Source organism: Oryctolagus cuniculus, chromosome 1, assembly GCF_051225735.1.
Source record: "Oryctolagus cuniculus isolate XC-2025 breed Fujian yellow rabbit chromosome 1, ASM5122573v1, whole genome shotgun sequence".
NCBI classification, from domain to species: Eukaryota; Metazoa; Chordata; class Mammalia; order Lagomorpha; family Leporidae; genus Oryctolagus; species Oryctolagus cuniculus.
In genome coordinates, this window is record NC_142867.1 from 51,429,310 (window position 1) to 51,453,575 (window position 24,266).

General features: G+C 38.7%; 1 protein-coding gene across 4 annotated transcripts in view; it reads right to left on the reverse strand.

The window, feature by feature from the left end:
- PDE3B (phosphodiesterase 3B) overlaps window positions 1-24,266 on the reverse strand; it is a 182,905-nt gene that overhangs the window by 11,993 nt on the left and 146,646 nt on the right. For 2 of the 4 annotated variants that reach the window (XM_002708827.6, XM_089311016.1), the window contains 3 exons: window positions 21,461-21,574; window positions 8,532-8,731; window positions 519-722 (listed from right to left, as the gene is read on the reverse strand). In XM_002708827.6, the coding sequence (XP_002708873.3) occupies window positions 519-722; window positions 8,532-8,731; window positions 21,461-21,574 (518 nt within the window). Of the gene's footprint in view, window positions 1-518; window positions 723-2,033; window positions 2,173-8,531; window positions 8,732-10,938; window positions 11,038-21,460; window positions 21,575-24,266 lie in introns of those variants that run through there. The other 2 variants (XM_089311014.1, XR_016218611.1) reach the window with 2 other exon arrangements.

A 24,266-nucleotide genomic window follows, 5' to 3' on the forward strand; every position in this document is an offset into this window, starting at 1 on the left:
TGACTGCACATAGTGGGCAATCCCAATAAACAAACAGTTGTTGAATGAATGAATTATTCTCAAGTAGAAATGGGTACTTATGCCCCTAACAGCCAATTAAATAACCACTAATATTAAAAAAAACTTAGTATGTATGGCAGAGTAAACATATTGGCTTCTTGGAAATATATCCTAAATTTCATATAATGACTTACTTGGCACTGTGCACAACTTTATCCAATCTTCCTATAAAATCTTTTGACATAACTAATTGGTTTGTCACTATGTGAAAAGTCACAATGACATTAAGTCTGTGTGTCAATAGGAAACATAGCAAGCAACTGTATTTTAGGACATTTTACTCTAAAATATATGTACATAAAAATAAAAATATAAGTACATGTTATTTTTATATAGATTATATATTGTCACTTTATGAGCAACAGTAATCCTAACAACATTTATAAACATCTTTTATCAGTAACACTGACCGCAATGATTTTCATATTTTAAACCAGGTACTAATTTGCAAAACAAACCTTGGCATTAAATTCAGCAAGGAAATCAAAATGTTTTTTAAGATCTGTGGCAAGAATTGCCTCAATAACTAAAAAACGAAAACGTTTGAATTCCACGTGATCAAGATTAAGAAGGAAGTTGTATTCTGGACGAGAAAGATATAGATTCCAAGCTGATGCAGCATGATGATTTTCCAGAACAGATCTGTCATTGTACAGAACTGCCTAAAAAGGAATAAAGAAAAATGAAGCAGTCATCTCAAAGATATTAAACTTCAATAATTAATAAAATTAGGAGCAGGTTGGAAGTATACAAAAATGAGTTCCTATTATATATCAGATGTTACCAGGTATTTTAGTTAACATCTGTAAAAAAAAGGGGGGGGGCTGTGATAATTTTATAAATGAGTAAATTGAAGTACAAAGAATTTTAAGGTACACTTTTCCTTCTACAGCTAGTAAATGATTATTTGTCTCCAAAGTTCATCTTCTTTGAAGTTACCATGCTGCCTCCCTAAAGATATAAAGCTGGTATTTTGAAGTCTATTTTGCTCCATCTTTGAATCTTCTACATAAAGCTTCTGTTATTACAGTCAAAAGGGAGCTACAGTAGGGGTAGGGTTACATTTCTGTTCTTTAGTCAGTATGAAGTAAATGGGTAGTGACTTTAGAAGAGGGTGCAATATTATCCAGGGTAAGTCAGAAATGTGCACATCTGAGAAAGAAATATCCTGTACTGTCATTCTGACATGATGCCTGAGAGTCAGAGAGAAGTATGGGAAAGGTAGAAGCATAAATCCTCTGGTTCAGTATAGAATTATTCACTTATTCTCTATCATTCTGATGGAATATCCTAAGGTACCTTCTGAGCACACCAGGAAATTGGGATTCAGATTTAAAACCATTGGAACAGACATTTTCTAAAGCCCTTTCCATCTTTAAAAATTAAGCACCTAGGGCCAGCACTGTCATGCAACAGGTTAAGTTTATGCTTGTGAGGAAATAGGATGCAAGCTTAAGTCTCAGCTGTTCCACTTCCAATCCAACTTCCTGCTAATATACCTGTAAAGGCAGTGGAGGACACCTCCAGTATTTAGGTACCTACCACCCATGTGGCAGACTCAGATGGAGTTCTTGGTTCCTGGCTTTGGTCTAGTGCAGACCTGGCTATTGCAGCCATTTGGGAAGTAAACCAGTGGATAGAAAATCTTGCTCTATCTCTGCCTCTCTCCCTCTCTTTGTCACCCTGCCTTTCAAATAACTAAATAAATAACTTTTAATAAAAATTAAGCAATTACAAAAGTTATTAAATAAAGAAATAATTATTAAAAGAATGTTCACAGCCAAAATGTGCCAAAGGCCAGGAATAAAAATAAAACTTCTGCCCCTGTTTTCATGGAACTTATTGTCTAATGAGAAACAATGATGAAGAAGAAAAGGGATGCAATCTTGAGTAAGATGCTTATTCTGAGGGTTTAATTTAGTTAAAATTATTTGTTAAAATTCACATAGCTTGGGTCCAGCACTGTGGCTCACTTGGTTAATCCTCCACCTGTGGTACTGGCATTCCATATGGGCGCCGGGTTCTAGTCCTGGTTACTCCTCTTCCAGTCCAGCTTTCTTCTATGGCCTGGGAGGACAGTGGAGGATGGCCCAAGTGCTTGGGCCCCTGCACCTACAAGGGAGACCAGGAAGATGCACCTGACTCCTGGCTTTGGATCAGCGCAGTGCCGGCCATGGTGGCCAACGGAGGGAGGACCTTTCTGCTTCTCTCTGTCTCTAACTCTACCTGTCAAATAAAAAAAATTCACTATAGCTTATGATTTAAACTTTGAAATAGTCTATAGAAAGGCATTTCATATGAATCTCAATATGTCTTTCAAACATCATCAATCCCAAAGACAAAGAATAAGCTTTAAAGACTCCCTAAGGAGCGAATTTTTGCTAAATAGTGATTTCACTAATAATTGTTCAAATCTGATGAAAACTGACAAACTATCAGAGTAGCTGTCTGTTCCGGAAGAAGTAATCCAACTCCCAGCACAATTGAACACAATGAATGAATGAATGTCCTGTGAAGTTAGACGACTTAAACTCTCTGCTAGTGGTGAGATTAGCTCAATAAAAGAAATGAGTAAATTCTAAATTCCTTCACCATTCAGATCACCTTTTAAATTAACAAATAAACAAAAAAAAAAGAGCGGGGCAAAAATCTCAATCAGCATTACAACCCAGATTACAATCCCCAAAATGGAATGTTCAAAGACATGATGAAGATGAAAATGAAAATGGATGGGAAAAGGTGAAGTCAGTGCATAAAAAGGAAAAACACAAGTGAAAAGTAAGTGGAAGCGATCCCTTGCAGGATAGCAACAAACTAATTAGCTCATGGCTGAGTGGAGCAATAAGTAGGATGCACGTGCCAATTCTACTTAGAAACAATACTGAAGGTAGCATGCAGAAAAACAGAACAAGCTTAAATTTAGTGAGAAATACACTCCTGGCAAAACAGATAAAGCCACAGCTACTTTTTACAGAGGGCTCTTAAAAGTAGAGAAGGGGTCAGCACCGCGGCTCACTAGGCTAATCCTCCGCCTGCGGCACTGGCACACCGGGTTCTAGTCCCGGTTGGGGTGCCGGATTCTGTCCCGGTTGCTCCTCTTCCAGTCCAGCTCTCTGCTGTGGCCCAGGAAGGCAGTGGAGGATGACCCAGGTCCTTGGGCTCTGTACCCGCATGGGAGACGAGGAGGAAGCACCTGGCTCCTGGCTTCGGATCAGCGCAGCTCGCCGGCCGCAACGCACCACTTTGGGGGTGAACCAACGGAAAAAGGAAGACCTTTCTCTCTGTCTCTCTCTCACTGTCTAACTCTGCCCATAAAAAAAAAAAAAAAAAAAGTAGAGAAGGAAGACAATGCCCTTGCTATTTACAGCTGCAGTAAACTAACATCCTTTGACTTTATACCTTCCTACCTACCTTCTCTGGCTATAGATCCTTTTTTTCTCTCCAAAGGCAGCTATGAGGATTCTTCAAAAAGTTTATGGAAAAATTGATATTATACAGAAAAACAATGGGGCCGGTGCTGTGGTGCAGTGGTACAGTGGGTTAAAGCCCCAGATTGCAGCGCCAGCATCCCTTATGGGCACTGGTTCGAGTCCCAGCTGATCCACTTCCGATCCAGCTCCCTGCTAATGCACCTGGAAAAGCAGCAGAGGTTGGCCCAGGTCATTGGGCCCTTGCATTTACATGGGTGCCCTGAAAGAATCTCCTGGCTCCTTCCCTAGAATCAGCTCTAGCCTAGCTGGTATGTGTCTACCTCTCTCTGTAACTCTTCCAAATAAAAGAAATTTAAAAATCTAAAAAGACTCAGCAGCTTTAGATAGCTGAGAAATGCTGCTTCTTTAAAAATGAAAAAAAAGAAAAACTATACGGTACTTCAAAAATTTTCATACCAAAATAAACATCTTCTCAATTCTACTATTAACTCTTTTTAAAAAGATTTATTTATGTACTTACTTAAGAGGTAGAGCTACAATCAGAGAGCGGGAGAAACAGACAGAAAGATCCTCCATCTGCTGGTTCCCTCCCCAGATGGCCGCAATGGCTGGAGCTGAGCTGATCTGAAGCCAGGAGCTTCTTCCAGGTCTCCAATGCAGGTGCAGGGGACCAAGCATCTGAGCCATTTTCTACTCCTTCCCAGGCCATAGGCAGAGAGCCGGATCAGAAGAGAAACAGCTGGGACATGAACCCGGTGCCCATATGGGATGCCGGCACCACAGGCAGAGGCCTAGCCCACTAGCCATGGTGCCAACTTCTCCTTTAACTTTTTGAAATATTCTTTACATCTATAATTTCTCAAAGCAAATCAGCTGGTTTTGGAAAGATTTTATTTATTTTTTTGAGAGGTAGAGTGACAGAGAGGGAGAGACAGAGAAAAAGGTCTTCCATTTGCTGGTTCACTCCCCCCAAATGTTAGCAGTGGCCAGAGCTGAGCTGATCCCAAGCCAAGAGGCAGGAGCTTCTTCCAGGTCTCTTGGAGAGGTACAAGGGCCCAAGCACTTGGGCCATCTTCCACTGCCTTCCCAGGCCATAAGCACAGCGCTGGATCAGAAGAGGAGCAGCTGGGACCTGAACTCGTGCTCAAATAGAAAGCCAGCACCATAGGCAGAGGCTCAGCCTACTATACCACAGCACCTGCTGCATCAGTTGATCTTAAACATTTTCACCCTCTGAATAGGAAAGACCTGGAAAAGGGTTTAATGCAAATTGGCAGAATGTTACAACAAATAGTAAAACCCTTTGGTAAATACGAGCAAGGGGAAAAAAAGGAAAAGCCCATCAGGTATATAAAAGATTATACAAAGGAAGAATTTTAAAAAGCTCGACAAATGTCCCTCTTTTGAAATACAAGAAATAGAAGAAAACACTAAAAATACTGATGTTATAATCATTAAAGCACTTCAGTTTTTCTGGGAAGTGAAAAAAACTTGGATAAAAAGGTGGCTCACTATATATTCACAACTGCAAAAGTTCTGTAGAGTTAGAAAACAAGGTTGCAGCCGGCGCTGTGGCTCACTAGGCTAATTCTCCGCCTTGCAGCGCCGGCACACAGGGTTCTAGTCCAGGTGGAGCGCCGGATTCTGTCCCAGTTGCCCCTCTTCCAGGCCAGCTTTCTGCTGTGGCCAGGGAGTGCAGTGGAGGATGGCCCAAGTGCTTGGGCCCTGCACCCCATGGGAGACCAGGATAAGTACCTGGCTCCTGCCATCAGATCAACACAGTGCGCCGCTGCAGCGTGCCAGCCGCGGCGGCCATTGGAGGGTGAACCAACGGCAAAGGAGGACCTTTCTCTCTCTCTCTCTCACTCACTGTCCACTCTGCCTGTAAAAAAAAAAAAAAAAAAAGAAAGAAAGAAAGAAGGAAGGAAGGAAAGAGAAAAAGAAAAAGAAAAAGAAAGCAAGGTTGCATGTACCAATGCCATCTCACTAGTCCAAGTGGTCAATTTCAGTTCACAATTGATCACACTGATAGGTCTAATAGTCAAAGGGATCACACAAACAAGACTAGTGTCTGCGAATACTAACTGATAGAATAAAAAAGGGAGAGAATGATCCAACATGGGAAGTGGGATACACAGCAGACTCATAGAATGGCAGATGTCCTAAACAGCACTCTGGCCTCAGAATCAGCCCTTAAGGCATTCGGATCTGGCTGAAGAGTCCATGAGAGTATTTTAGGCATGGAAAACCAAGACACTCTGGCAAAATAAAAAGAGGAGCTAAATGAAAGATCTCTGCTAGTGAGATCCCAGTAGAAAGAACAGGCCATCAAAGGAGGAGGTACCTTCCTCTGAAGGGAGGAGAGAACTTCCACTTTGACTATGACCTTGTCTACATAAGATCGAAGTCAGCGAACTCAAGAGGCTTCCATGGCCTTGGAAACTCATGACTAGAGCCTAGGGAGATTTCTGACACAATAAACAAGAGTGTCAAATTGTTAAGTCAACAACAGGAGTCACTGTGTACTTACTCCTCATGTGGGATCTCTGTCCTTAATGTGTTGTCCAATGTGAAGTAATGATATGACTAGTGCTCAAACAGTGTTTGGCACTTTGTGTTCTGTGTGGGGGCAAACTGATGAAATCTTTACTTAATATATACTAAATTGATCTTCTGTATATAAAGATAATTGAAAATGAATCTTGATGTGAATGGAATGGGAGAGGGAGCAGGAGATGGGAGGGGTGGGGTGGGAGGGAAGTTATGGGGGGGAAAAAGCCATTGTAATCCATAAACTGTACTTTGGAAAATTATATTTACTAAATAAAAGTTAAAAAAAAATTAGCAAAAAAAAAAAAAAGAAACAAATTAAGTGCTACAGAAAACAAAGCAGCTAATTTTTTAAAGAGGTACAAGTCATCTTGATGAGTAGCTGTCATCTTGGAATTCCTTTATCCTAGAAGTTCTGGGTTTAATCTATTACTATGAGTAATCCCATATCTCTCTTAGTTCATCATCCATATTTTGCTGCCCCATTTTAGGTGACTGTCTCAGAAGGGATGAGACATGATTTTTTTAATTAGTTTATCTGAAAAATCTCTTTATTTTGCTCCATGCCCAATGTTAGTTTAGCTGATTACCGAACTCTAGCTCGAAAATAACACTCATATACCAGCATTTTCTATCTCTTTCCCAGTTTTACCTGTTTTCTAGAATGTATGTCTTAATCTCTCTCTCTCTTCCCCTCTCTTCCCTCTCCCTCCCCACTACCACCTCTCTCTGACACACATTTAGTTGTTTTTTTTTTTTTGCTTTATGAGAATTTAAGTTCAATGACAGCAGAATTTTCCCCAATTTTATCTAATAACAATGTCAAAATAGTGTGATGTGCACCCAATAAATATCTATTAAATAAATGAATGAATGAATTCTCTTAGAATTTTGAAAAGTATTCTAGTATCCTCTAGCATCCACTATTGCTAAAGCACAATGTTGGCTGAAGTTTTACTGTTTGATAGATGTGTTGTTTTTATCCTCTCAAGAGTTTAAAAAAAATCTCTGTATTCTTAAATTTTACTATAACACTATATGTGAGTCTCATTTTTTATTTTTTCCTTTTATTTAATTTTCCTGGCACCTGGTGAATCCATTTAATTAAAATACTCCCCTCTTTCCCAGCACATCTTGATCTACTCCCTATGTCCTATCTTTTCCTTCTCTATATTTGCTATCTATCTTTTTGGTCTGTCTATAGGAGATATTAATGTGGAATTTTACTTTCAATACTTGTACCAAAATTTAAACATTTTGGCAGTTATATTTTTAGTTTCTAAACGCCCTAACTTGTTCTTTGGTGTTTTCTTTTTCAAAGTTCCCTGTTCTTTATTTTATAGATATAATATTCTTTTAAATTTCTTTGAGAATATCTTTTTGAGTTAAATGCTTTTCTACACCTTAAATTATCATTTCACCCTGTGGTCAATTTTTCTGTACATTAGTCCTTTCTTTCTAAGCCGGGGCCACCTCATATGGGCATCAGTTCGTGTCCCAGCTGTTCCTCTTCTGATACAACTCTCTGCTTATAGCGTAGGAAAGCAGTGGAAGATGGCCCAAATGCTTGGGCCCCTGCACCCATGTAGGAGACTCAGAAGAAGCTCCTAGCTTTGGATCAGCTTAGTTCTGGATGTTGCAGCCATTTAGGGAACAAACCAGAGGAGAGAAGACCTTTCTGTCTCCCTGTCTCTGTCTGTAACTCTCCCTCTCAAGTAAATACATAAAATCTTTCTTAAAAACATTTATTTATTTATTCAAAAAGCACTGAGGTCGGGGGGTAGTGGAGGAGAGACAGTGAGATCTTCCATTTTCATTTCCCAAATATCCACAACAAAGGAGGCTGGGTCAGGCTAAAGCCAGAAGCCAGAACTCTATCTGGACTTCCACATCAGATGCAGGGACCCAAGCACTTGGGCCATCATTTACTGCCTCACAGAGGCATTAGCTGGATTTTGAATTAGAAGCCAATGTGGGACTTGATCCCAGGTACATAAATATGAGATCAGGCATGCTTAGTGGTTGCTTAACCTGCTATGCTACCTTGTGCACCCCGTATATCATACATTAATACATTCAGAGCTAGGAGATTTAGAGTCTGTATATTAAGATCAATCTCAAGGTAAAGGACAACAAAAAGATGAATAGATTCTCAACCATTACAAATGCTTAACCCTATTTATACCATGGACATAGGCAGAAGGAATATAAATCTTATATCTAGTTAAAATTTTGTCAATTTGACAAAGACAAAAATACTGACACAAAGGACTCCAGAATAATTTATGAAAGTTACTATTTTCTAGTTGAAGAGGTTATTTTTCCCCAACTCTCTTGTACACATCATGTCAAGGCCATGTGTTATTAACCAATTAATTACAATGCAGAACGTTAGCATCAGATGGAATAGCCACAAGATTCAATTGAAGAATATGCATAATGGCTTGTACAGTGTCTCTTTAAACTTCTCAAAAAATATGTATTTCCTACCTGAGGGGCATTTGTTGCCACCAGAAATGCATTTGTCCGCCCTGGGTGATCGTAATCATGCATGGCAGCTGCCACGTACAAAGCCATCAGTTCTAATGCAGGAATGTTTGAAGACAAGCAGCCATAGCTTTCATCTGGAATAGAGCAGCTCTTCGATGAAATGTAAGCAGTTCGCCCAGGGTTAATTCTACCATCAGAATCTGAGGAACAAAAAGTAGCAAAATAAACAACATTAGCACATAATTTCCTCATAATTATGCTAAGGAGGGGATTTCCCAGAGACATTATTTGTTGATTTAACTAAGAAATAGACTCCCTGGACTTAAAAGTGTATACTATTTCCAACAGTGTCAACTTTGACTTTGAGATTGCTTATTGTACAGGACATAAAATTCTCATGATAGCTTGATATTGTTTTACTCAGGCTAATAATAATTTTAGAAACCTCAGATTTCTAAATATTTATTGTATAAGGGATAGAGATAATAGCTAGAACATAGGATATAACAGAAAAAAAAAGCAATACTTGGAATAAAATCTGATGAAACAGCCAGATATTTAGGAATTTAATATATTACCACACCAAGCTGCTCAATATAGAGGCTTTTCAGATCTCATTCACAAATATAACATAATTTGCAGCCCTCGCTTTTACTCTTCTTCCCCTCCCTTTTCTCCATGAAATTCCTTTACAATATAATGAGATAGAGAATATGGAAAATGAAGAAGCATGGAAAACATAGGAATAAATCAATCAACATAACTCTTTTATCCTCTTGTTAGAAATAACATATTCACTACCCAAACTGTATTTCTGGTGTATTAAAACCTTATCATTGTTTTCTTCTTCTTCTCCCTTTTTTTTTTTCCTTTTTGTATTTTGGTAGCTTTTTCTATTTAGATTATCACTCTATTGCTTTTGCTAATGGAATCTTGAGAAAGTATAAGAAAAAAGAAACTATTTAGAGTAGATAGCACATAAAACCATAAATATATTAGGGAAACAAAATTTGCTTGGTTGTATTCATTATTACAACTTATGAATAATGCCCTAGCTTGTCAAAATCCAAAACATTTAATTCAAATTTAGTTGACCCAATATTTGTCATCACAAGAACTTTTTAACATAATGACTTTAATATCTAGTGATACTTATAAAGATACCTTATTATTTTCAGCCTGTCTTTATTTTTTATCTAAATTGAATTTTAGAATAACCCAGACTAGAACTATATTTAAAGTAATTATAAACATAAAAAACAAGACAGTTAAATGTATGGGCAAGGATACAGGTACACATTCAAATTTCTAAATGAAGGCTTTATCAAGCCTTCAGTAGTTAATTTTATTTTTCTTATATGCAGTAGATTCCCATGAATTTGTAAAAATATAAAATATCAAAAATGGCAAAAGGTATACTTTTGAGTTCAATAATTTCTTAGAATTGACCAATTAGGATCTTAATTCATAAGTTTATATAAACTTAACAAAAAGTTAATACTATGAAAAATAAAATTAAACATTACAATGGTAGACCCCATTTATTTACTTTCTTTCAGAACATGGTGATTCTTTTAGTTAGCTGATTTTTCCAGAAAATTAACAAATATGTGCAAATTAAACAACTTACTCCCAATCCATCAATGGGTCAAAGAAGAAATCAAAATGGAAATTTAAAAATCTCTTGAGAAAAATGAAAATGGAAAACATGGTATACCAAAATTTGTGTGATGTTGCAAAAACAGTTCTAAGAGGGATATTTGTAGCAATAACTGTCTGTATCAAAAAAGGAGAAAGATTGCAAATAAATAATCAAAGGGTTCATCTGAAGGAATAAGAAAAAAAAGAGTAAACTAAGCCCAAAGTCATAAAAATGAATGAAATGATAAAGGATCAAAGCAGAAATAAATGAAAGAGTAATAGGAACATAATAGAAAAAACTGGTGAAATGAAGAGTTGATTTTTGGGGAAAAAATAGACAAAACTAGCAAATCCTTAACTAGACTAGGAAAGAAAATCAGAAATGAAAGATGATAGGAATATAAAGGATCATAATAGACTGGTGAGCAATTATATATAAATAAGTGATATACGCTTGAATAAATGGATAATTTTCCAGAAACATACAACCTACAAAGACTGAATTTTGAAGAAACAGAAGATCTGAACAGAATTATAACAAGTAAAGACTGAATCAGTAATCAAAATCTTTCATCAAAGAAGTCAGGGCCTAATTTTACCAGGTTAATTCTACCAAACATTTACAGAATTAACACCAATCCTTCTCAAACTCTTTCAAAAAACTGTAGAGAAGAATATCCCAAATTCATTTACAGATCCACCATTTCCTTGATACCAAAGCCAAACAAGGACACTACAAGGAAAGAAAAATTATGAACCCACATACCTGATGAACATAGATGCAAAAATCCTCAACAAAATATCAGCAAACGAAATTCAACTGCACATTAAAAGGTTCATTCGCCATGGTCAGGTGGAATTTTTCCTTGGGGTACAAGGATGGTTCATATGCAAATCAATAAATGTGATATACCATATAAACAGAATAAAGGACAAAACCACATAATCATATCAGAAAGAGCATCTGACAATATTCAGCATCCTTTCATAATATAAACTCTCAACAAATTAGGTATAGAAAGAATGTTCCTTAAAACAATTAAGACCATATATGACAACTCCACAGTTAGCACTGTACTCAGTAGTGGAAAGTTGAAAGCTTTTTGAGTAAGATCAGGAAGAAGACAAGGATGTTCACTCTACCCCCATTTCATTCAAAATAGTACTGGAAGTTCTAGCCAGAAAAAGAAATAAGAGGCATCCAAATCAAAAAGAAAATTAAACTGTCCCTTTCAAGATGGCATTATTACACACACACACACACACTGTAAAGACTCCACTAAAACACTGTTAGAACTAAAATAAAATTCAGTAAAGTTGCAGGGCACAAAAATCAACAGTATAACTACATGTGAATAATGAACTATCTAAAAAAGAAATAAAGAAAACAATCTCATGTATGATGGCCTCAAAAAACTAGGACTAAATTACCCAAGGAAGTAGAGAACACAAGTTCTCCATAGATTGGAAGAAAACTGTTAAAACGTCTACACTACCAATGTGATATACAGATTCAATGCAATACCTGTCAAAATGCCAATGGACGTTTTTCACAAAAAAATACGGAAAAACAATCCTAAAATTCAGATAGCACCACAAAAGACTCAGAGTTGCCAAAGCAATCTTAAACAGAACAAAAGAGGGCATCAAAACATACTATAAACTTAGAGAACTAAAAACTAGGTAGTATAGGCACAAAACAAATATAAAGACCAATGGAACAGAATGGACGCCCAGAAATAAATCCACACACTTATGGCCACTTGATTTTCAACAAAGGTGCCAAAAACATACAATGAGGAAAGGAAAGGAGGGAGGGAGGAAGGAGAAGAGAAAAGAGGAAGAGAAAAGAGAAAGGTAAGGGGAAGACAATGACAAAGATGACAAAGACTATGAGGAAGGAGATGAAGAAGAAGATGACAATGAAGATGATGAAGACAATGAAGAAGAAGCAGAAGCAGCAGCAGCAAACATTGAAGGTTTCTTAACTTTATTCTGGGCAAAGACTTTTTCGGATATGACCCCAAAAAGCATAAGCAACAAAAGCAAATATAGACAAATGGGACTGCATCAAACGAAAAATTGTCAACACAGCAAAGGAAACAAATCAACATAGTAAAAGACAACCTATGGAATGGAAAGAAATATTTTTGAATATGCCTAATAAAGGGTTATGATCCAAAATAAAGAATTTAACAACTCAACAGCAAGAAAATAAATAAACAGTTAAAGAATGGGCAAAAGACCTAAAAAGACATTTCTCAAAAGATGTAAATGGCCAAGAGATAAATGAAAAAATGTCAATATCACTAATTATCAGGGAAACTAAAATTAAAACCACAATAAGATATCACCTCATATCTGCTAGGATGGCTATTAAGAAAAAGATAAGAAGAAAATGCTAAGGATGTGAAGAAAAGGGATCCTTTATACACCGTGCCACAGAGATGTCCCCCATAATACTGAAAGTACTCTTCTATCAAGGTCCACTTATTTAAATGTTAATCTCATCCAAAACATACCATCAAGAAAATATCCGTATTAATGTTCAGCCAAATATCTGGGTTCTGCTGCCCAGCTAAGATGAGATATTAATCATCACACTAGGATTTCCACAGAAAAAATGTCCACCACTATGTGTTCTCTCTGGGTGGTCTAGTCATAAACCTCTTTTGCAGAATCCTTGCCACCAACTTCCTAATTGTTCTTCTCAGTCCCTAAACGTCCAAGGAAGTTATTACTCACTGTCTAGATCCTTTCCTCTGTTCATCTTTTCCTAGGCTAAATGAACAAGATTTTCTGTTTAATATTCTGCTCAGATAGGATTTATTTTCCCCTATTACCCTTCAAAGGACACTCTTGAGTGAGCTTATAAAGCTGTAACCACATTAGCATACTGGGCAGAACCATGTGTAAACAGGTGAACTGGCTCTTCCCCTTGAGTCAACTGGACATAGGGAATTACCTGGGAAGTAGCCATAATTGTGGATTTTATTTTTATTTTTAGATTGATTTATTTATTTGAAAGTCAGAGTTACACAGAGAGAGGAGAGACGGTGAAGGTGGGGCTTCCATCCACTGGTTCACTCCCCACTGGTTGCAATGGCTGGAGCTGTGCTGATCCGAAGCCAGGAGCCAGGAGCTTGTTCTGGATCTCCCAATGCAGGTGCAGAGGCCCAAGGACTTGGGCCATCTTCTACCACTTTCCCAGGCCACAGTGGAGAGCTAGATTGGAAGCGGTACAGCCAGGACTCGAACCAGTGCCCATATGGGATGCCAGCACTGCAGACCGTGGCTTTACCCACTATGCCATAGCGCCGGCCCTCATAATTGTGGATTAAAGAAGAGATGCCAGCATATTAAAAGTAATATCCACAGCAGTCTGAACTTACAATCTGTGCATTCAGGAGCAGTTCATAACTAATATTGTATGTAACAATTCCCCTTGATAACTGAGGTTACTACTCTTGCCAGCTTTATAAACTGGAGGGTCAGATGGCAGAAAGTTCTTTAAGGGCAGATCATATGGTAACCTAGTGCCCACAGTCAAGAATTCATAATCTACTAGAGTGCAGTAGCAATCTAGCAGTGTTATGGATGTGTAGGACTTGGGTCCCCCAAATACATGCAGATATTTATACTCTGAAGTCTTATGTTAAGAGATAATGGATTAAGGGTAGAGACTTGATCTAATTATGCTGTCTGAGAGGCAGGTCTGGTGAAAGGTCTTTAAGTCACTGAAGGCTTGCCCTGAGAAGGCAGTTTTTGTGAGAGAGTGGTTATTTAAGCTGAGTTCAGCCTAGCTTCTCTGCTTACTTGTTCACCACATTTATTCCTCTAAATCTGCTCTGCTTTGGTCAGCTTCCACCAAACACCTTACAAATAGGGCCACCTGATCCTGACCTATAAGCTTTCAAAATATTCACTGAAACAAACCTTTTCCTTCCCATGAAGCTCCTCTAGGGTATTTTAAAATAACAAACAGATGATTTACACAAACAGCTTTTACAGAAAGGACATTGGTTATCTGAATAAGATGGCTTGCCTTTTTCTTAAAAGTTTACATATTTACACTGTGATTTTCTTGCAATGGTCTTGCTAGGGCTCCAAAGACGAGCTTTAGTTGCAAAAGACACTGAGTACTGCTGAATCTGTTGGAGGTCATATGGAAAAGTGCCATAGCAACTTGTACAACAACTTAAACTGCTTCACACTCTTCTCTTGTTGAAATGAAAAAAAAAATACATATATATATGTATCTAGAACTAGCGGATGCTAAATATCAATTGCTTTTTGCTTCTGTACTGCGCTGCTTGCTCAATGACTTAATGCAGGATGTCCAGAGTAAGAAAAGGGGGGAGGAATAATTGTACCTCCATGACAGGCTTCACAAACTCCAGGAAGACGGGAAGGCCCAATTCTCGAAAATGAAACTTAGTAAATACTTCCTGAAATTAATGGTCTCCTACTTCCTTGTGGGACTACTTCCTTCTGAGACGCGTAGTCTCAGACTTCTGGGATGCACCAATAAAATGCTCAAATTTAGGTAATTGACATATAAAGAATAAAAGAACTAGCATATGTGCGTAATGACGAATATACTTGTTTACTTAAGTGTATAAAAACGCTGACAAGGAGAGAGGCGGGGCTTCTCACCCCCGCACTGCACTATGTTGTATGTGTGGTGGGAGCCCCAGCTAGCTGGCAATAAAATAATAAATCCTCTTGCCCTTGCATCTGTGACTGTCTTTTGTGGGTTAATTGGGAAAGGTCTCAGATCCCGTAATTCAACACTCTTGCTCTGGGTTGCACATAAAATTCATAGCTTTACAGTCAGTTGACTAAAACAGTAGCACTCAGAGGTGGGAATTTGCATTCCAAATCCAAAAAGCCCCCTAGAGAACTCAAAATATATCAGTTGTTCCTTTACTCAGAGTAGATAATTCAGTGTGTTTGAGACCACTAGATCACCAGTAAACTTCACTAAAATCAAAGATCTCTGTATTTGGGGCAGTTTCTCATCTCTCATCCTCTGGCACTCTGATCAATGCACATAGAAAATTTCTGACTTCTTTTTAAAATTTATTTGTTATTATTTGAGAGTCAGAGAGACAGACAGAAAGGTCCCATTGAATGCCCACAATGGCCTAGGCTGGGCCAGGTTAAAGATGTGACTGGAAGGCCGGCGCTGCGGCTCACTAGGCTAATCCTCCGCCTAGCGGCGCCGGCACACCGGGTTCTAGTCCCGGTCGGGGCGCCGGATTCTGTCCCGGTTGCCCCTCTTCCAGGCCAGCCCTCTGCTGTGGCCCGGGAGTGCAGTGGAGGATGGCCCAGGTGCTTGGGCCCTGCACCCCATGGGAGACCAGGAAAAGCACCTGGCTCCTGGCTCCTGCCATCGGATCAGCGCGGTGCGCCGGCTGCAGCGCGCCGGCCGTGGCGGCCATTGGAGGGTGAACCAACGGCAAAGGAAGACCTTTCTCTCTGTCTCTCTCTCACTGTCCACTCTGCCTGTCAAAAAATAAAAAAAAAAAAAAAAATAAAAAAAAAAAAGATGTGACTGAAAACTCAATTCAGGTGTCCTATGTGGGTAGCAGAGAGTAACTGGGTGAGCCTTCTCCTACTGCTTTGCAGGATGTGCATCAGCAGGAAGCTGGAATTGGGAGTGGAGCTGGGATTTAAACCCAGGCACTCTGATCTAAGATGTGTACATATCAACTGGTGTCTTAACCCTAGTCCAAATGTCCACCCCTATTTGTTATTTCTTATTCAACACAGCTATTAGTCATTATCACAACTTACTAACATAAAGGACTAGACTCGATTATAACTGAGAATAGATGACTGGACATAGCTCAGAAATAAGACAAAGAAAGTATATGTGATGCCTGCCAAGTAAATGTCTTAGAAATTTTGCTAATATGTATGAAAAATGAGAAGAATTCACTAGATCAATTGTTGTATACCAAATATTACAAATTAGGTTGGTTTATTCAAATAGTCTGATCACATCTGGAACAACTATAGCAACTGGAATCAACATGCAAATAAGAGTAGAATAATCTACCATCATTTTCCAGGACCTATTTGTATTGTATAAAAGCCATATAACAAAGCTGAACAGTAATGTGATGGAAATAACCATTCCTACATCTATTAACTACCTAATAGTGACACTATTTTCCACAATTCAACTAGGAAGGAACACAGAATTGCTTTGGTTCACTGCTTTGCTGGAATGAACCAGTTTAGGGGATTGTATTTGAGACTTCCTACAATGATAATCCTCTCTCCAAGAGTCAACGAATGAGTGAAAGAATTCTGTCAGCTCCTGAATATGTTTATTCAAACTGTGCATTCAGAAAATAGGTATAGTTTAGGGGAACTACCACTGTGAAACAAGCCTACGCCAAAAAACAATCTAAATTGAATATGCCTCTAACTCAGGCTGATGGAACAGTGTGGTATTTCACTTTCCAAGAATTAGTTTTAGAGTAGTATTTCTCAACATCTTGTTAAAGGGAAACATTTCTAAGGGACATAATTGGGGGTGAGTGAGAAGACTGAATTTGATCATTCATTTCAACAATCTATTAGAATTAGTGTCTGGATTCCTTCCTCCACAGTATAGTAGACAGTTCCAACAATTCATCTTCATTTCATCTTCATGTGATGCTAACATTTCAGACAACTGTTTATACAGAACTATTAAGTGTCATTGCCAGTTGCTCAACCAAATACAATGAATCCAGAATTTCTGGGAATATACCTATATGAATAAACGCAGAACTATCTACATTGCTTTTCTTTCTTCCTAATCTATTCCACATATATTCCTCAGGCTTACACCAATATATTATTCTAGTGTTCAGACTCAGTATTTATTTCCCCTAACATCTCCAGGTATTTGAATTTAAATATGGACCCCAAAGAAATGAGCACTACCAGAATTGAAGTTAGAGATGAATTAGCATTATTCTGATTCAGGAATCTCAGGAGAGGTCATTACAAGATCCTCAGGCAACTAATATAATGAGAAATAATTGTTTCTCAACAAGGGAGATCAGCAGGATTTGGGGAGTTAAGGATAATCACATGAATCACATGACTTCAAACCTATCCAACTAATCTTATTCCAATTCTCAGGGTCCTTTCTTCCCCAACTGATAACTTAATTCTGACATACAAGGTCATATGAGATCACAAACTCAACCTGCACTGTATTTCAAGTAAATTCAGGATCAGATACTGGATTTTGTTTTCAGAAGCTATAATGCTACCAGTGATTCTTTTAAGTTAGTCAGAGAAGCCATGTGGTCTTATTACAATTAATTAAAGCTCTACAGTGGTCATTTTTTCCCCAATTCTCTAATACAGTCATAATAAACCAATCCATACCATAGTTCTTTTTTTAAAAAAAAAAGATTTATTTTACTTGAAAGTCAGAGTTACACAGAGAGAGGAGAGGCAGAGGGAGAGAGGTCTTCCATCCAATGGTTCACTCCCCAATTGGCCACAACGGCTGGAACTGTGGCAATCAGAAGCCAGGAGCCAAGAGCTTCTTCTGGGTCTCCCAAGCAGGTGCAGGGGCCCAAGGACCTAGGCCATCTTCTACTGCTATCCCAGGCCATAGCAGAGAGCCATACCATAGTTCTTGTAGTCTGTTTCCACCATAATTTTCTATTGCAACAGCAACATGATCTCTCTCAAAGTCTTCTCCCCTGTAGACTCTTGATTCCATAACACTGTGTATAAGAACTCATAACACTGCTAGTAAGAACTGTGAAGAAAGTGAGGACTATGAGACAGACAACATATGTTGCCTTAAAGAATACCTAAATCTTTGAGAAAAGGCTGGTAACAGGAAAAAGGCCATTAAGGGCATTACTCAGAAGAAAATGAGAAATATTTTATTGGAAACTAAAGGAAAAAAGGATTCCTTTTTTTTTTTTTTTTTTTTGACAGGCAGAGTGGACAGTGAGAGAGAGAGACAGAGAGAAAGGTCTTCCTTTGCCATTGGTTCACCTTCTAATGGCCGCTGCGGCCGGCGCACCGCGCTGATCCGATGGCAGGAGCCAGGTGCTTCTCCTGGTCTCCCATGGGGTGCAGGGCCCAAGCACTTGGGCCATCCTCCACTGCACTCCCTGGCCACAGCAGAGAGCTGGCCTGGAAGAGGGGCAACCGGGACAGAATCCGGCACCCCGACCGGGACTAGAACCCGGTGTGCCGGCACCGCAAGGCGGAGGATTAGCCTAGTGAGCCGCGGCGCCGGCAGGAAAAAGGATTCTTGTTATGTATTAGCAGAAAGCTTGGCTAAATTTTGTACTACAGGTAATGTGGAACACAAAATTTATAAATTATGAACTTAGATATTTAGCTGCGAAAATTTCCAATCAGAGTGTTGAAGATGCAGCCTGATTTCTTACTTCTGTTGTAAAATGTGAGAAGAAAGAGAAATATTGAAGAAGAAACACTAAGAAAAGCAGAAGCAGCTGGGCTTGATGGTTTGGTTGATTTTCAGCCTATCCAGACTGCAAAAGATATTAAAACTGAGAGATTAACTGTCAGGAACGTATGTTCTGGAAAGAAAAGTGGGATAGTGTTCTGGAAAGAAAGGCAAAAGACAACTTTTTGTTTGTCTTTGGAAGGGTCAAAAGATCAGCAGCAGAAAGGTATCTGAATATGTAAAGCCATTGTTGTTGTTGTTGTTTTTTTTTTTTTTTGACAGGCAGAGTGGACAGTGAGAGAGAGAGACAGAGAGAAAGGTCTTCCTTTGCCGTTGGTTCACCCTCCAATGGCCGCCGCTGCAGCCGGCGCACCGCGCTGATCCGATGGCAGGAGCCAGGTACTTATCCTGGTCTCCCATGGGGTGCAGGGCCCAAGTACTTGGGCCATCCTCCACTGCACTCCCTGGCTACAGCAGAGAGCTGGCCTGGAAGAGGGGCAACTGGGACAGAATCCGGCGCCCCAAGCAGGACTAGAACCCGGTGTGCCGGTGCCGCAAGGCGGAGGATTAGCCTATTGAGCCGCGGCGCCAGCTTTTGAAGACCCATGAACCAAGGAATACAAGTGGCTTCTAGAAAATGAGAGACCAGAAAACACATTCTTCCTGAGAGCATGTAGAAAGACAACAGTCCTGCCCACACCTTGATTTTAGCCCCGATTTTAGCCCAGTCAAACCTATTTCAGACTTCTGATCTCTAGAACTATCAGATAATAAAGCTGCGTTGTTTTAAGTCATTAAATTTATGGTGATTTGTTACAGTAGCAATAAAAACTAATACAAATTTTGGTACTTAGAAGTGAAGTACTGATGTAGCAAATACTTAAAATACAGGAATAGCTTTGCAATTGGGCAATGGTCCAGGTAGGAAGAATTTTCAAGAATATCATAGAATCCAATAAAAAGAACAATCAACATAGTTAGAAAATTAGAAAATTCCCTGAACTCCAAGCAGGATGAATAAAAAGAAAATCACTTGAGTAAACGATGTTGAAATGCTAAAAAAAAAAAAGTGCAACATCGAAGACAAAAAGAACATATGTTTACATATTATATTTGCCAATAAGACCTAAGGTTGATTTGTCAATAGAAACCATAGAAATCAAAAGATGATAAGATCATGTCTTTAAATATGCTGAAATATGAAGATATTCTTCTAAGACAAAATTAAAAATATTCAAACAAGAAAGCTGAAGAAAATGATCTCTGATAGAACACAGAACTTTTGAAAGAAATGAAGGACACTAGAAAGAATAAATAAATGATAGACAAAGAAGAACCGGTAGCATAAAAAACAAATATGGCAGTCCTTCACACTCAACCATCAAAATAGAAGGCACTGGCTGAATCTATGACATTTACACTGATTAGTATGGTAATATTATTACTCAAGTATTGATAACTGAATTCTGTCTTGCCATATGTATATCCTTCCTCTTTATAAACCAAAGTAAGATAACTGTGATTGTTATATTTCATTATGTTTATGTGACTGTACTTAAGTATTAGTATTAACGTTTTGAGAAGCAAAATGTGAAATCTGAATGTTTACAGAAGTTCTTCAAATCAACATTTAAATATTTATGTGATGATTTTACACATGTTCCTTTGTTTTAGAAATGTTACCTGTTTTCTTTTTTTTTTTTTTTTTTTTTGATAATTTATTTACTCATTTATTTGAAAGGCGAAAAGGCAGAGAAAGAGTGAGAGAGAAAGAGAGAATTCCCATCCACTGGTTTTCTCCCCAAAAGCCTGCAACAACTGAGACTGGGTCAGGGCTGACACTGAAAGCCAGGAATACCAATCCATTTCACCCATGTGGGTTGGCAAGAATCCAGTTCCTTGAACCATCAACACTATTTCCAGCACGCGCATTAGCAGGAAGCTACAGTCAAGAGCCAGGCTGAGAAGTGAAACCAGGTACTCCCAAAATGTGATGTGTATGTCTTAATTGCTAGACTAAATGCTCATTCCATGTTATCTGTTTACAATAGGACTAATACATCTCAAAGAAAAATAAAACCAAGAAAGAAAATGCAAAGGGATGATTATCATAACTTTAAGGATAGTGGCTTCCTCACTGGTGAAAGCAACAGGATGGAACAGAGAAGGAAATGACAGATCCAGCAGCACTACTAGATCTTAATTGAGTTCTTAAGATAGGTAACAGGTTTTAAAATTTTCATGTCAATTCACCCCATGCCAGCAGAGAGTACCTCGTCATCCCATGTCAGCAGGAAGTAGCTCTAAAGACAGATCATCATATGTCTACCCCTTCTGGACTTTTGGGGCTAATGTAATCCCATACAACTCTTGCTTAATAAAAAACAAAAGGGCAGACACCCTGGACACCATCCTAGGCTCTAGCCCCTGCCACCAAGGCTGGAAGCCAGGTGACCCCATGGCCCAACCACAGGTGTCAGCTCCAGCCCATCCTAATGGGATTCACCACTCCTACTTCCCTGCCTGACCCCAGTGAAGGTTTAACAGGACCTGTTGCTGAACATATGGTGTCCTCTCTCTCTCTCTGTGTCTCTTGATTCTCTTATGCTCTCCTTCTCCCTCTTTTCCTTCTTCACCCCTTCCCTCTGGTCTGTCAGGTTTCCCCACCAATAAACCCTTTCCCTTAAAATTTTTTTTCATGTTATTTTCATGGATCAAAACTTACACAGTCCTTTATATGTACTAAAAGTTACTTAAAGAAAAAATTCAAAGAACAAAGATAATGAAAAAGACAACTTTATTATTCCCAGTCAAATAATTAAAAGAAAGATTATAAAGGAAGTACCTGTTTCATTCCATGTTCCACAATCATTGTGAATCTGTTGTAAGCCAGGTATTGGCCGTGTTGTCAAATACCAAACTGCATGTAGGACATCTGTGGCATGTATACGATTATGATCTAAAGTCACCAAAACATTTTATTAAAATGATCATTCTGTTAGATTTGACATAGGGCATTTTAAACGCACAAAATGTTTCTAGTCACACTGGTTCTCATTAATAAAATATATGACTTAGAATGCTAAAGTCTCTTTATCTGTTAAACATATCTGTTTGAAAAACATTTACATATACTATGAAAACATGTTAAAGAGGCCAAAGTTAAGGCATGGTAACCAAGGATAATTCAAAAGCATTGGGAAATTTTCTTAAGGCTGCTTTTGTGGTTTTTAAAAATGTCATATAGTCCTTCTCTCTGTCTCTCTCTCACTGTCCACTCTGCCTGTCAAAAAAAAAAAAAAAACAAAAAAACAAAAACAAAAACAAAAAAAACGGGGCGTCGGATTCTGTCCCAGTTGCCCCTCTTCCAGGCCAGCTCTCTGCTGTGGCCAGGGAGTGCAGTGGAGGATGGCCCAAGTGCTTGGGCTCTGCACCCCATGGGAGACCAGGAGAAGCACCTGGCTCCTGCCATCAGACCAGTGCGGTGTGCCGGCTGCAGCGCGCTGGCCGCAGCGGCCATTGGAGGGTGAACCAACGGCAAAGGAAGACCTTTCTCTCTGTCTCTCTCTCACTGTCCACTCTGCCTGTCAAAAAAAAAAATATATATATCATATAGTGTCTGGATTATGGAGAAGCATGTTTGCACAAAAAAAAGTTTTGATAGAGAACAGTTACAAATTCTGGATACTTACATAAGTTGAGTATCCCTTATCCAAAATTTTTGGGACCAGGAGTTTTTCAGATTTGGGGTTTTGGAATATTTACATAAACATAATGACATATTTTGGGAATATGACCCAAACCTACACACAAAATGCATTTGTTTCATATACATCTTATACACATAGTCTAAAGGTAATTTTATACAACTGCTTGCATGAAACAATTTCATAATATAGAATTTTCCACTTGTGGCATCGTATTGGTGCCAAAAGGTTTCAGATTTTGGAGTGTTTTGGATTACAGATTTTTAGATGAAGGAAGCTCAACCTGAATCCTCCCACACCCACTCTTCCCTTCCCCCAAAGGTGAGGAATGCTTCTCTCGCTCAGGTTTTTTCAAAGAATTAAATGCTAAATGGCACATGAAAGCATCCAGAAAAGGGTCTGACAGATAACATATCATCAGTCAAACACTGGTTCATTATATGAAAATGCCATGTGGTACAGTGTAAAGAATACAGGCTTTAGAAGTTAAATAGACCTGCAACTGAAACCCAGCACTGCTAATCAGTTTTATGATCTTAGGTTAGAAAAGATCCTACTGAGTTTTTACTTCTCACCTGTAAAAGGTTAATACAATCTTTCCAAACAAGATTATATAAGATAACTGACATAAATCTAATGATTACAGTCACAGAAGGAAGCCAAAACAATTCAATGCTTCAACAAATACTTAATGAATACTTACAAAATAACATTAGCAGATGATGTGATACTAATTGTTCAGGCCATACACATGACAGTGTCAGTCTACCAGGAGCTTATTCATCATTTACAATCACCACCTTTTATTGACCATATACTATGCGTGCCAAGAACTCTGACAGAGTATACGATTTAAATAGACTATTTTATATGATCACCCTATGGGGTAGGTGCTACTATTATTCCTACATACAAATTTGTAAACTTAAGTTTAGAAAAGCTAGATCCAGAAAGACTTTTTTAACCAGTATATCCTCATTAAAGTGGACAGTGAAGACTCCTTGCCACCTCTTTCTTTCCATTCTGTTTCCCTTGAAGTTGATCTTAAAGCCTCTTTGATATTCCCTTTACAAAATTCAACAACTTTTTCATTTTTAAAATTTTATTTATCTATTTATAAGGCAGACACAGTGAGAGAAAGAGAGACAGATCTCCCTTCTGCTGGTTTACTTGCCAAACACCTGCAACAGCCAGGGCTGAGCCAGGCCAAAGCCAGGAGCCAAGAACTCAATCTGGGTCTCCCACATGGGTAGCAGGAACCCAACTACTTCAGCCATCACCTGTTGCCTCTCAGGATGCACATAAGGAGGAAGCTGGAATCAAGAGTGGAGCTTGAACCTAGGCACTCCAAATGGAATTTAGATGTACCAAGGGGCATCTTAACGACTATGCCAAATGCTCACCTCAACCCTTTATAAAACACATACTTGGGGCCAGTGCTGTGACGGGTAAAGCCAGCGCCTGCAGTGCCAGTAGCCCATATGGGCGCCAGTTTGAGTTCCAGCTGCTCCTCCTCTGATCCAGCTCTCTGCCATGGTCTGGGAAAGCAGCAAAAGATGACCCAAGTTCTTGGGCCGCTTCACTTGCGTGGGAGACCCTAAGAAGCTCCTGGCTCCTGGCTTTGGATTGGCCCAACTCCAGCTGTTGCAGACATCTGGGGAGTGAACCATCAGAAGGAAGACCTTCTTTCTCTCTCTGCCTCTGCCTTTCTGTATATCTGCCTTTCAAATAAGTAAATAAGTCTTTTATAAAATAAATAAAAGTTAAAATAGTAAGAAATACAACTAAATGTAAAATAAAAGTTAAAAAAATAAGAAATACAACTAAAATGTAAAAAACAAAAACAATATGCTATGTCTCAAACCAGAGAGTAAGTAAAGGCCAAAGAATGTAAAAATAAAAAAAAAGATACCATTTTAGAATATTTTTTTGAAAGTGAATAAT